The 13,635-nt window shown below is 41.8% G+C and overlaps 1 protein-coding gene across 1 annotated transcript; it reads left to right on the plus strand.

Annotated features, from left to right (window-relative positions):
* The first annotated feature begins 1,452 nt into the window (after window positions 1-1,452).
* EIF1AX (eukaryotic translation initiation factor 1A X-linked) lies at window positions 1,453-11,784 on the plus strand. The gene is made up of 7 exons (XM_032198803.1): window positions 1,453-1,541; window positions 2,402-2,485; window positions 4,242-4,345; window positions 5,711-5,761; window positions 6,689-6,770; window positions 6,878-6,969; window positions 9,171-11,784. Exons 1-7 carry the CDS (start codon window positions 1,526-1,528, stop codon window positions 9,174-9,176), a joined length of 435 nt encoding a protein of 144 aa, XP_032054694.1. The 5' UTR covers window positions 1,453-1,525; the 3' UTR covers window positions 9,177-11,784.
* Window positions 11,785-13,635: the final 1,851 nt, after the last annotated feature.

Here is a 13,635-nt window from a genome sequence, read left to right on the forward strand (position 1 = left end):
GCATGCTTTACAGGTAATGTTTCCAGCCACCCAGTAGTTGCTTCTACCATGGTGAGTATGTACCGTTTGCCTTGGAGGGTACGTGGGAGTGCTCCGATATAGTCAATTTGACAGGCCTCACCATATTGAAACCCTAGCCATCTCCCCCTGTTCCAGGGAGACCTTACCTTCGTGGCTCTCTTGACTGCAGCACAGGTCTCACACTCATGGGTAACCTGTGTGATGGCCTCAGGGGTCAGGTCCCCGCCTCGATCACGAGCCCATCTGTATGTGGCATCCCTCCCCAGATGTCCTGATGTTTCATGGGCCCATCGAGCGACAAACAGCTCACCCTTACGTGCCCAGTCCAGGTCCACCTGAGCCACTTCAAGTTCTGAAGCTCCATCCACCCCTGTGTTGTTCTGATGTTCTTCCGTAGGGCGACTCTTGGGCACGTGGGCACCTACCTGACGTACCTTTACCCCCAGGTTTTCTACCCGGGCAGCAATATCTTGCCACAGGGTAGCAGCCCATGTAGGTTTACCTCTGCTCTGCCAGTTGCTTTGTTTCCATTGCTGCAACCACCCCCACAGAGCATTTGCCACCATCCATGAGTCAGTGTGGAGGTACAGTGCTGGCCATTTTTCTCTTTCGGCAATCTGTAGGGCCAGTTGTACGGCTTTCTTTTCTGCATACTGACTCGACTCCCCTTCCCCTTCCACGGCCTCCACAACTCACAGTGTGGGACTCCACACAGCAGCTTGCCATTTCCGATGGCTCCCTAGCACACGGCAGGATCCGTCAGTGAACAACACCTACTGCTTTCTGTCTTCTGGCAACTCTTTGTGTGCTGGTGCCCCTTTGGCACGCGTTACCTTTTTGTCGGCACTCTGAAATCCCTGCCCTCTGGCCAGTCCATGATCTCTTCCAGGATTGCTGGGCGGCTGGCTTCAAGCGGGCTCTAGCCTGCTGAGAAATTAATGCTACCCACTTACTCCAGGTAGCAGCAGTTGCAGGGTGTGCAGTGGGGATTTTCCCTTTGAACACCCAATGAAACACAGGCAGCCGTGGCGCCCAGAGGTGCTGTGCTTCTTTTCTTGCTGAGTGTGACAGCACATGGCACGGTTGGGTTTGCTTGGGTTAGGTCAGCTGCCCTGGTGATGTCCCTTGGTCTCTCTTTGCCCACGCGCAGCCTGCTGGCCCTGGGGAGCTGGAGGGAGTCCCGATGCGGTGCCAGCACTGCTCAGCAGCAGGCACAGCACCGCTGTGATACCAGCGCTGTCCTAGCTCCCAGCGCAGAGCCCAGCACTGTGTGGGCTGCTGCAGGGCAGCGACCACTCCCCCATCCCATCCCATCCCATCCCACCCCACCCCTTCCCACCCCATCCCCGCGGCTGCGGCTCCTCCGCTCCTGCAGGGGGCGCCTCCCGCCGGCCCCGCCGCCTCCCCGCGCCTTCCGCCGCCGCTCTCCCTTTACCGCGCGCAGCCGCCGCTCGCCGAGCCCCCAGGCCCACCCGCCGCCCTCCGCCGCCCCGCGCCCTGCGCCATGCCCAAGAACAAAGGTGAGGCCCCCCCGGGTCCCTCCCTTCCCCCCCGGCCCCTCCCCGCCCCCAGCCCCCGGCCCCGGGGCCCGGCCCCGAGCCCCGAGCCCGATGCGGGCCCCGCCGGGGGGAGCGGGGCCGCCCGGGGCCTGCCACGTGTGGGGCTCCTGCGCCGCGCCCAGCGGCTGGGGGGGGTTGTGGGGGGGGATTTGGGGGGCAGGGGTTTGGGGTTTGGGGGTAGGAAGGGCGGGGAGGGCGGGTGGAGGGCTGGGAGGGAGGAGGAGGGGGGTTCTGTGGTGCTGGTGGCCAGGGAGGGGTTGGGGTGGAAGTGGGGGATGAGCGAAGCAGGCAGGGCTGGGGAGGGTGGTTAAAAGGAAACAGGCACGGAAATCCTCGTCTGGTTACTGCGCTTACTGCGTTCATGGACTCATTAAGGTGGGAAGAGACCCCCAAGATCATCTGCCCCAACCACCCCCCTACCACTACTGTCACCCACTGAGCCCTGTCCCCAAGCACCACGTCCAACCTTTCCTTGAACACCCTCAGGGGCGGTGACTCCACCACCTCCCTGGGCAACCCGTCCCAGTGCCTGACTGCGCTTTCTGAGAAGAAATGTCTGCTAATTCCCAACCTGGACCTCCCCTGGCACAACTTGAGGCCATTCCCTCCAGTCCTATCACTAGTTCCCTGTGAGAAGAGGCCGACCCCCAGCTGCCCACCCCTTCCTTTCAGGTACCTGCAGAGAGCAATGAGGTCTTCCCTGAGCCTCCTCTTCCCCAGACCAAACACCCCCAGCTCCCTCAGCCGCCCCTCACAGGACTTGTGTCCCAGGCCCTTCACAGGTAATAACACATACTGTTTTCTCCCCTTCTAAAATGTAGGTAAAGGAGGTAAAAACAGACGACGAGGTAAGAATGAGAATGAATCAGAAAAAAGAGAACTGGTGTTCAAGGAGGACGGGCAAGGTGAGTTGTCAACTACCATTTGTCAGTGCCATTGGTTTCAGTCAGGTGTGTAAGTGACACACACAAAACATCTGGATGTCTGAGAAATACAAAGTTATTCTGGAAGAAAAAAAAAAGGGATTCTCACTGGGGTTGTATTTGAACTCTAAATTACAGATTGAGAGTAGAAGGGTGACGTTAGGAAAAGGGAAATATTAAATAGCTTCACCACTTAAGAATGAAGCTTGCCCCTCCCTGATATTATTTGATGTGTAATACAGCATGCATGTAAATGTTCTCTGGGGATCCCTTGGGCTGCTCTTCGTGAGGGGCTGTAAGCACCTAGCCTAGCTGCTCTTTCAAGCAGTTGCTGGCTGTCCCTTGGATGCGTGGTCCTGCTCCGTTTTATACCAACTGCAGCGTTTCCTGGGTCCTTCTCTGAGATCTCTGAAGTCTGGCTGGAAAGACCTCAGCATTCTTCCACTTCCCCTCTTGGCTTAGATGAATTGCCTGCCGGGTTGGGGGCGGGATGCCCAACAGGTATTAAAATGGGAATTATCACAAGGTCCTTACTTGGACAGGTTCAGGCAAAACAAGCAACAGGGGTATTCAGCTGGAGGGTGGTGGCTGGGGTTCCCCTGTCCTCTGCCTTCTGGTGACAGTGATCTCACCTGCCTTTTGGTTTACCCTGGCCTGCGTGTCACACTCTTGTAGTGGCTTGCATATATGTGAGTGCTTCCCCAGCTGAGCAAGAAGAGCAAATAAACTAAGGCTTGTTAGAAATACTGGCAGAGTGCTGACCTTAAATGGCTGTAAAGACAGCACCATCTTAATGCATTTTTTTTTAATCTTTTGCTGAAATTCTGGGAAAGTTGTAAGTAAAAACAAGTTGATTTTGATGCACCTATAAAACTCAAAGTCTGTTTCAACTCCCAAGTAAAATCTGTTTAATGAAATCCACTCAATTTTTAATATTATGATGAGGTTTGTTGCACTGTCTAGCTTGTGCTATGGCAAGGTTGTAGAATATTGAAATACAGCTCTGGCTAATTAAGAAAATTTCTTTTCCTGGCAAGTGTGGGTGGTCAGAGAATGTTATCATTCTCACAAGCCATATTCCTTTCAGTTAAGTGGTGATATGTTACACTGCAAACTTTAATACTATGAGTAAAGAACTTCAGTAGTGATTTCTGCATCTGAGTGAGGGAAGGAGATTAAAAATAACGTGAGAGATGGCAAGGATGGGAGGGATGCTGGAGAGAAGCTTCCACAGCTGAAGCCTGGTAAGTACGGGGGTGCCTTTCAGACAGTTCCTGACATCATCAGAAATTGCCCTTAAAAGCAGAACGTGTTGTTTTGTTTTGTTTTGTTTTGTTTTGTTTTTTTCTGTAGATGGGATTCAGAGTGTTGGCGGGGTAAACAGAACGTGCCACTTCCTCCTCTTCCCTTGGTAGTAACACATGATTTTGTAAGGACAGGAACTGTGTCGCTATAATTAACTTAAACTCTGAGCATAACCTGGTAACTGTAAGAATCATCTTCAGTAAGCATGTAATGAAAGCAAAAGCATGGATACAACCAAGAAGGACCAGTGTTTGCAAACATTAATGTCAACAACGAAATTCCATCAGCCTGTGTGGCTGAATAATTGTCCTCGCAGGAGTTCGTGTTTGCTGAATTGTTACAGCAGATTTTGGTTACAGGGACAAAAGTTAACACTTGTTTTATGAAGCTGTTTTTTTATTGTAGCTTTGCTCAAACTTCCTGTCTCTTTCAGAATATGCCCAGGTGATCAAGATGTTAGGCAATGGAAGACTGGAGGCATTGTGTTTCGATGGTGTGAAGAGGTTATGTCATATCAGAGGGAAACTAAGAAAAAAGGTAATTTGGAAGCATTGCAATAGAAAAGAGTGGCATTATGCATGATAAGCAGTTGTAAAAAAAAAATAAATAAAATATGTGTGTAGCTCTTTACAAAATACAGTTAGTATTTCTAACTGGCACGGGCTGCCCAGAGAAGCTGTGGCTGCCCCATCCCTGGAGGTGTTCAAGGCCAGGCTGGATGGGGCTTTGGGCAGCCTGGGCTGGTGGGAGATGTCTTATATGCTATTTCCTAAAACCATTAAGAATCATGTTTTGGTACCCTTCTTAGTTTATCGTTTGAACTTGGGAGGAACTGGCTATGTATTTTCATCTTTTCACTGGTGACTTACCTGGGAATAGTTCTGGTAGGGCAATTGAGGAAAATTGTACAGCTTCCTGCAGGCACCCCAAATGCCATCACTTCGTTGTCCACTTCATCAGTTCCTAGAAAGATGAAATGCAGAGCTGATCTGCAAAACTTTGTACCTTCAGGGAAGTTACATTTGCTATCATAACTCTGCCATCTTTGGATGGTGTCATCTCTTACCCTTTTCAGATGTTACAACTTTCTGTCCTTTATGGTGCATGGTACTGAAGGGTTTCAATAAAAACAGATGGTCCACAATGTGCTCATTGTGGATTTTCTCCCTGTTAGTTTTTGGAGACCAGTAAACGCATGTATCTTGGTGTCATTGTGAGCCCCACTAGCTGCCAGCAATACATTTGTTACTTGAACTGTTGAGGGTAATGAAGAAGGCTCACAGATAAAAGCTAGGCACTGCAGAATTAATTTCTCACTATGGAAAGCATCACTTCACTACTCCTGGTGTCAAAATGAAGTCTTAACTGAAGTAGGCTCCTTCTACAACAACCAAGCTAGTGTGGGCTAGAACTGTCGGGTGCATTTATGTCCGCGTGTCCTGTTCTGCAGGCTTCTGGCTTTGGTTTGACTGATGAGCATAGTCAGTTACTAGAAGCAGCACCATTCTTTTCCTTGGGATCATCACTGTGCTCGTCCATCACCCCCTTCACCAGCTCTTCCTTTCTTTATTTTTTTGCTGTTCTGGAGCTCAGTTCACAAAGGTGGCTTGGTGCAGTATTTCTGTTGTTCTGCAAAAGCTATGACCTAATAACCACCCTGCTGGCTAGAAGCCCTTCAAGGAAGTTTGATTTACCTTGTTTAGCATATTATGGAGCTATTACTAATAAATCTACTGATATTTATAAGCTTGATTCTGCTGTTAAAATATGACATTGGATATTTCCAGTTAATTAGTCAGAAGGTAGAAACGGTAACTGTAGTGTAATTTTAATGTCTTTCAGTGTGTGTGTATGTACGTGTGTGTATATATAAATAAATACAACACATGCTTACTCTTTCAGGTTTGGATTAATACATCAGATATCATACTGGTTGGCTTACGAGACTACCAGGTAAAAATTCCCTGTAATTAGCTACTGAAAAATAACTTTCAGGCTGCTTTATTTAACGTAAAGTTGCAGCAGGTATACTGAGTGAATTCCCATCTAATTTTTTTTGAATTTGCGTGTAGTTATTCTAAATCATGATTTTTACTTTCCTTGTATTACGGAAGGATTGTCATGACTAGATGACAAATACCCAGTACAACTTGTTCTTCCAAATTTAATGGCACCCTGTGACTTTGTTGGCATCTCACTGGCCTTAATGACATCACACCTGAACTTTTATTTTTTCCAGGTGTAGCTGTTTGATGCTTGGGTCTTGTGATATAAGGAAGATGGAGCCAAGCACCAAACTCTTTATTGTGGTAATCAGAATTTTGGATCCTTGGTGTTTAGGCTTTTTACCTTAAGAGACCAATTAATTGCTGAATAGTTTCTACTTAAATTTCTGGAAAGAGTAATTTAACTTTACCTAATGTAAAGGCTAATGGAAAACAACTGTCAAACTTTCATTAGGTAAATGTTTTTTCATGAATTCCAGTATTGTCATAATTTAGTCAAAGATAGATTCTGCTTCTGAAACGTACGTTATAAAATTGTAAATTATTTAAGGTGTTGTCGTTTACTGCATATATTGAATTGCTTAAAACTTTCGCAGCGACCACCAAACACCTCACTATGCGTATTTTCTGAAGAAAGATTAATTTTAAAGGCATGGAACTGAACTTCTCAAGTGGCTTAGAATAGGACAGAATTAAATATCCCACCAGAGATTAAGATATTTTATAAATTAGTTTTTTTTTAAAGCTCAGAATTAAAGAAAATAGAGGAACAAGATACTGCTATTCCATAAACAATATAGGTGTTAACTAGTAACTGTAGTTAGTAGGGAGTTTTTTTTTTTCCTTTATAGATGACTAATAAATCTTTATTTAGGATAACAAGGCTGATGTTATTCTAAAGTACAATGCAGATGAAGCCAGAAGTCTGAAAGCATATGGGGAGCTTCCAGAACATGGTAAGAATCTTCTCAGTTTAAATTCAAAGTTCATATTGGATAAGAATATGTAGTGTGTCTTGACTTGGTATAATTGCATTCCTTAACTTCTCTAAATGCTTTTTTAGCTAAAATCAATGAAACAGACACATTTGGTCCCGGAGATGATGATGAAATCCAGTTTGATGATATTGGAGATGATGATGAAGATATTGATGATGTAAGTAGTAGACATGTATTTTGTATCACGTTTGTCATCTTTGGCAATAAGCTGTTTTTCAGTGTTTTTTAGAACAAGTAAAACAATACATTAATGTTCAGAATAGCTTACCTTGTCAAGGATTTTATTCTTAAAATAATTTTATGATAGTGTATTCACATTCTCAGTTTGCACTGCTTCGAAGACCTGTTGTTTCACTTCATCAGCTCCTGGAATTCTTTTCAGAATAAAGCTTTACCTCAGACAATCCTCATAGTTGTTTGAGATTACTGCTTCAGAAAAGGGTTCCGTTCTCTTTTCTGTCCTACAGTCCTCTTTTAGTTCACCTCTGTGCAAAGCACGTATGCTTAGTGTCATGATATCAAAACTTTAATGAAGAGCAGTCTTCTCATTAACTGTTAAGATGCTCAAAATCAAAGTAGATTGACCCCAAAGACTCAGATTTATGTTGCAGTGTCTAATTGAGTGATTGTGTGTGTGTGCACACATGGGGGAGGAATTGCAGTTACAAAATTCACCAGTTAGATCCTTGGATGTAGCTGGATTCTGAAGGAGTGGAACATCTCCCTAAATACTGCTCCTGTAAGCTCCTTCCAAGGGGCTCATGTTGGAAAGCAAAGTAGATGATACAGGAAAGTTTAGCAGACTAGTAGGATTTCCTGGCATCTCCTGCGAAGCAGTCTGGAAATACCACGCAGGGAGCCTGCACAAAGACCTGTGGGTCAGTTCCTATGCCATGTGGGGCAGATTTGGCCAGTTCATTTGAATCAAGATGAGCCATAGACAATGTTGACCCAAATTATATTGGACACCAATTGCTGGAATAGGTCACAGGTTACGCAGATGTTTTGAGGACTTACATAACCATGTAAGTTTCAACTTCCTAGTTTCTCTGTAGCTTTAAAAATCTCACCATCTAATACTAAGTACAGAAACAGTTGAAGGAATTTTTATTTTGTTTTTGTTTAATACCTTAAATCTCAGTTTTTGTTGCATTCTGTGAATTCCATAAGATCATGAAAAGCTTCACCTTAGTCGTGCTAATCGTAATTGCGAATTTGCAGATTGTCACATTCAGCTGTGTTACTGCTTATCACTAACCCATAGTAACTGACTGTGCACATTCTTATGGTAGTAAAATGTATTATAATTCAAATTAGAATCTGCTGTGAAATCTTTTCTATGATTTACTTTATCTTGCAGTAGAGAGATGAATGTGTACACACTCAGAAGGCTCAGAGGATAAGTAGTAACTTACTGAGCCTGTGAGTTAACTTAATTGGATAGACTGTTGTAATTATCTCCTGATGCTTTAACTCATCATCTTTTTAGTCGTTTCTCTGAGTTGGTGATACGGCTAATTCTCTTTAAATGCTTGTATTATTTTGACCTCATTGAGGCTCTCAATTTCGATCACACATTTTCAAAGTATCAAAATCTTGGTAAATTTTCTTCAGACTTGAAAAATTGCCCTTTAGATCTGTCAGTGGTTGAGCTTACTGAATGTTTAGCTAGAAATGCTTTCTAGTACTGCATGCTTTTAATAACGAAGCTACTGAAAGTGCTAAATTGCTGTATGAATATTGCAAGAATAAAATTTCCAAACATCCATCTTTGTGTGGGATGATAATATATTAATGTGAGCAGCTAGGATTGTTTTTAATTTTATTCAGCTATGCAATATTACAATATTCTTTAAGAAAGGAGCAAGTGTAAGTAACAAAATATGAGTAATCTCTGAGGATCATTGCAGCCCACTTAGAAAGAAGTGTGGCTTTGAAAGTCAGAGTTAATGTGGTGGAGCCTTTGCTTGGCTGCTCAAGTCAGAAGAATGGTTAGAAAACTGTTTTGCCACTAAACTTCTTTTGATAGTCAATACTTAGGAACCTTACCCTTAAACTCAGTTTTGGCTTTTGTTCTTGAGAATCAAGCACTTATTTATGTCTGTACTGTTTATATGTAAGCATATTGGCGTAATTGCTTCCTTATATAACAGTAATAGCGTAACATCAGTGGTGGGGACGTAAGAGGAAAGTGGATGCTTGCTTATTGAGAAAGTGGGATACAAGATGAGGTAAAAACATTATTGTAGTGAGTTCAGGAAGTTTCCTGTTTTGACTATTTAAAAAAAATAGCTTAAAGACAGAACTGATCGATTAAAAATCATGTGAAGAAAATGATTTTTTTAATTTATTTTTCAGATCTAATTTGGAACAGAGGTTTACATTCCAACTTCCTTCCTCCAAGGATTGTTCTACATTGATATTTCGATTATTTTTTGGGTGAAGTCCCTTTCTTTTAAGAAGACTGAAAATTCTCGGTAAAGAGTGTAGTTTGTTACATCAAAAGGATTTATTTTCAATGTTTGTTTTAAAGTATTTATATTTCTTTAGAGATGGATAATGCTGGATTATCACAAAGGCTAAATGAATTGCCACAAATATTTTGTCTCTTCACCAATTAGAGCTTTTACCTCTGGATGTAAGTGAAATACAATGACATGGGCTGTAAAAGACTGCATTTTCCCCTCTTCTGCTTTCATCACTACAATGCAGTTAATCTTGTATTTTGAAATAAAAATTGTTTACCCTGTAATTATCATGGATTTTGATTAAATACCCAGTTCAGATTAGTATCAAAACATACTATGCAGTGTCTGTCCTTATACCCCTTTCCTTGACGTTAACTTTTAAAAGATTTTGATAATACAAAGGGAAGGCAGAAAGCTGCATTTAAATTCATAATGCGTGAATCTGCTTTTCATGTCTACTAGCATGCTGCTATTTTTATACTGATTTTGATAATTAAAAACACTCATTATTATGAAGATGTAAATTTGCCATAGTGAAGAGGTAGAGGGAAGTAACAAAGAAAAGTAAGCAGCATCTCAAATTTGCAGTTGTTAAAAACTGTCTTGTATGCATAGCTCTTCTGTATTTTAAGTACAGTAGTTAAGCTGTAGTTGCAGAAGATGAACACTGGGTGGCAACCAACTTAACAGGGATACCCTGATACAAAACATTAGCAGTTGGGTTTGTACTGAAAAATACATAAAGCAGTTTTTTCCCCAAAGTGAATGCTTAACATTATTGATATGTTAAACATGTAGAATATTTTTACATTATAGAAAAGGGTTATGTTAAGAGTAGAGTTTTATTTTAATCTTAAACTCCATGCAGTGTAAGGCACAACATTAAAGTTTATGTGAACCTTGAATAACGACGTAAAAGAGAAATTACACTTGTGTCAAACGTAGGAAAAGAATCTTTTCATCCAGGATGAATTACTGAAACAAATTAATGGAAAGATTCTTCTCCACCTTTGGACTGGAGGAGTCAGTCAAAAAGCTGAATAAAGACTAATATCATCATGCAAATATTATTTTGTGGTAGCCTTAGTTTGTCTTCAATTATGTATTTAACAACTCTGAAAGCAGGTTAATGCAAAACTTCCTTTTGTGCCATAAAAATCTGATTCTTGACACTTGTATTCGTTATACAGTCTTTTTGGTATGATGTAAAGTGACTACCCCCAATAGATAAAAACAAAATGGCTTTAAATATCGAGTGGCCTCATTGCTTTACATGATTTTTGAGGAGAAGTTCTGTGCTAGAGCTTCCAGAGCTTTTAAGATCATGTCCTCTCTCTTATATCTTTCCTTCTTCATAGCATCTCTATCCTTTATTGGATCTGATCTTATTCTAGGGATGATTATTTCTTAGTATTGAGTAGTTTTGCCAAATGTTTCATGGGTTTTAAATAATCATTGTAAAACTTGCTAAATATTGGAAAAAGGAGCTATTGACACAGCATTCTTAGTTCCCTGTTGTTAAAGTGTATAAGGTCTTTCTATGTCTATAGAGTTCAATTGTGAATCAACATAAAAACGGTAAAGTTTCAGGATAAGGTTTATAAACCATTCCCTAGCTTACTGGTGTCCTCAGACTATTGAGCAGATCTGAAAATGGTTAAAAGCTCTCAAAACTGGGCTTGAGGTCCAAGTGCAGAAGATTTCTGTTCAGTTGTGCTAGCAGAAAGGTTAATGATTAAAATCCAGTGAATGTTACTGAAGATAAAAATACTATGGGATTTATCTTGCCAAAAACAGTATTGTACATAGGGGAAAAATGTAAAGTACGTGGTCAGTGCTAAGGAGAAATACAGATAAATACACTGCTGTTGTAAGGAACTTCTTTCTATGTACCAGAGTTCTCTGGTATCATAGATACTTCAGCTCTGGAGCTGAAAAAAAAGATGAAATTCTAAATTCTGGCAGAATTGGTTCCAGTCCTTGGTGGTGATAGGCTTGTGTCTGGCTCACCCAAAACTCTTCAGAGCTTTTAAGGAAATTTCCTATTTATTAGTGCTCTGTCTCAACACCACCTCATTGATGTTTTCATGCTAGGCTGCATTGTCTTTGTCGATACATTCCCTCATTCTCAGCTAGAGCTTCTTTCACAGAGCAATCTGGGCAGCTTTATACTGTCTTTTTTTGGGGTGGCGAAACAGCTTGTACAAGTAGCTCCCTTTTCAGTGTCTCCATGCGAAGAAGGAGGTAAAACAGTAGCTGCCAGGTGGAGGATTACAAGATTACTGACTAAAACCATGAAAGGTGCTCCATCTGTAACAGTATTTTCAAAATAATTTTTTAATAAGGCTTTCAATATTGGGAACTGATGCTGGCTTTTCACCTGTAGTGTAAAATTGAAAGTAGAGATTCAAAGATGAATTTTCTGCTACTGAAGTGTAAACTTTGTGTTCTCCAGGATGTTTCACATTTTAAGATCATTTTGTGATTAAAACTTTGAAACACGATTTTTGTTCATTGTTCCAGATTTTATCTTCTTTGTCTCTATCCCTCATAATGGTGGCAGCTGCATGCTTCTTTGGACAGCCCTAATGCTTTTCCACCCTAATTCTTTGCAGGTATAGTCCAGACACAAAGTTTTTAAAAAAATATATATATATGTTTTTAAAATAAATAAATTATCCTTTCCTTCCTCAAAAGGAGGAGGAGGAACTGGTGACCCATGATTGCTTGGCTGTGTGCCATTTACTTGTTACTACTGATAGGTTATGTATAACATATGACTGTGATGTATGTGCTACTGTGCCTGTATGTGGTACTGCATACTGTGGCCATCAATGAAAATACACTGATGACTAACTAAGGGTGACGGTTTGCTCGGTGTGGTACCTGGCAGTGCTCCTAACCAGGTTCTTCGTGACAAACTGATTGGACTTGCGGGCTATGTAAGTTGTGAACCACTGCTTCTCTCCATGGCTATGAGGTAAGTCTCGTTTTCAGGTGAGATGGGTTGCTGAAGCTTGCTCAATAACAGGAGCAGTCAACCTAAACCATAATCATTTGCTATTACTGAACACGAATGTCATGGGACCTGAGTCTCTACTGGCTCGGTAGCTCAAGCCTAGTTTTTTGCATGTGAACACTATGAGTGAATATTAGAAATTAGGACTCGAAAATTAAAATAAGCGCAGCGTTTTGGAAGAGCTGTGGGAAGAGGCAAGTACTGTCTGAAATAATGGAGTAGTCTGATTGCAATTTCATTTGTACCTTTAAATTTGATGCCTCTTGCTTTTGTGAAGGTCATTGTTGGCAATGCTTTCTCATTCTGACACAAAGCAAAACGAAGCTTAATTTATTTCTGTCGATGTTCATGCCCTTTGGGAAAGGTGGGAGAAGAGATGAGCAGGGAGGATGCCAGGGAGGATACACACACACTCATCACACCAAGCATGAGTCAGCATTCCTATTGACTAATTCAGGTTGCTTGTGCTGTATCTTGCCCATCAAATTTAGTGTTGAAGATCAACTTTTATAATCAGTCTCAACCAAATGAAGAAACTAGCTGAAAACAATGAGTACTTTCAAAAACTTCATCTAGGAAGGTAGGTATTAACAGCAGGGTACCACTAGAAGTGTCTAAAAATGTGTTTCTCCTTTCAAGTGCTTGTTTGCTCCTGGGCTGCATTTGGGATCCATATGTTTTAATTATGCTAAATGTATTTGGGGGGGGGCTTTTCCTTTCAATACTTTAAAACGTTTATAGCTAAGATAGAGACAAGTTGAGTGACCAGATTTTTTTTCTTTTCAACTGCATATATAATGTATAGGTTGTCAAAACAGACAACGGTTCTAGTAGTTTGCATGTTTTCTTCAATGCTGCTGTGGTAGGCCTTGCCTCTAGCACTTTGTATTTTCTGTCCCATGAATTAGATTTTCTTCATTTTATTAAACGTGTAGACGGAAAGGACAGTTGCAGAGCAATTTGGTTTATATTCAGGCTGTCAGCTCAAGAAGAGGAAGTTTAATCAGAAGCCGAAAGAGACTCAGTAACAGCTGAGGGACCTATTACTGCATCACGTGCCTAACAGTAAATCCTTTTTTTGAAATGCTTTTACTGGGTATTCTTACACATTCACTCTTCCTGATTGTAACAGTGGGTAGCTCAAGTCCAGTGCCTGTTAACTGTGTGTCTAGGCTGTTACGTTGTTAGGAGTCTTTTCTGTTGTCAGTAGCATCTATACTACTTTATCTATACTACTTTAACTCTTCTTTATGGTTGGTTAATTTTATTCCAGCTTGAAGTTGATCATTGGCAAAATACCCTTATGTGTTCAGTCTGTGGAGGGAGCAGATGAGCT

This window comes from Aythya fuligula, chromosome 1 (genome assembly GCF_009819795.1).
Source record: "Aythya fuligula isolate bAytFul2 chromosome 1, bAytFul2.pri, whole genome shotgun sequence".
Classification (NCBI taxonomy): domain Eukaryota; kingdom Metazoa; phylum Chordata; class Aves; order Anseriformes; family Anatidae; genus Aythya; species Aythya fuligula.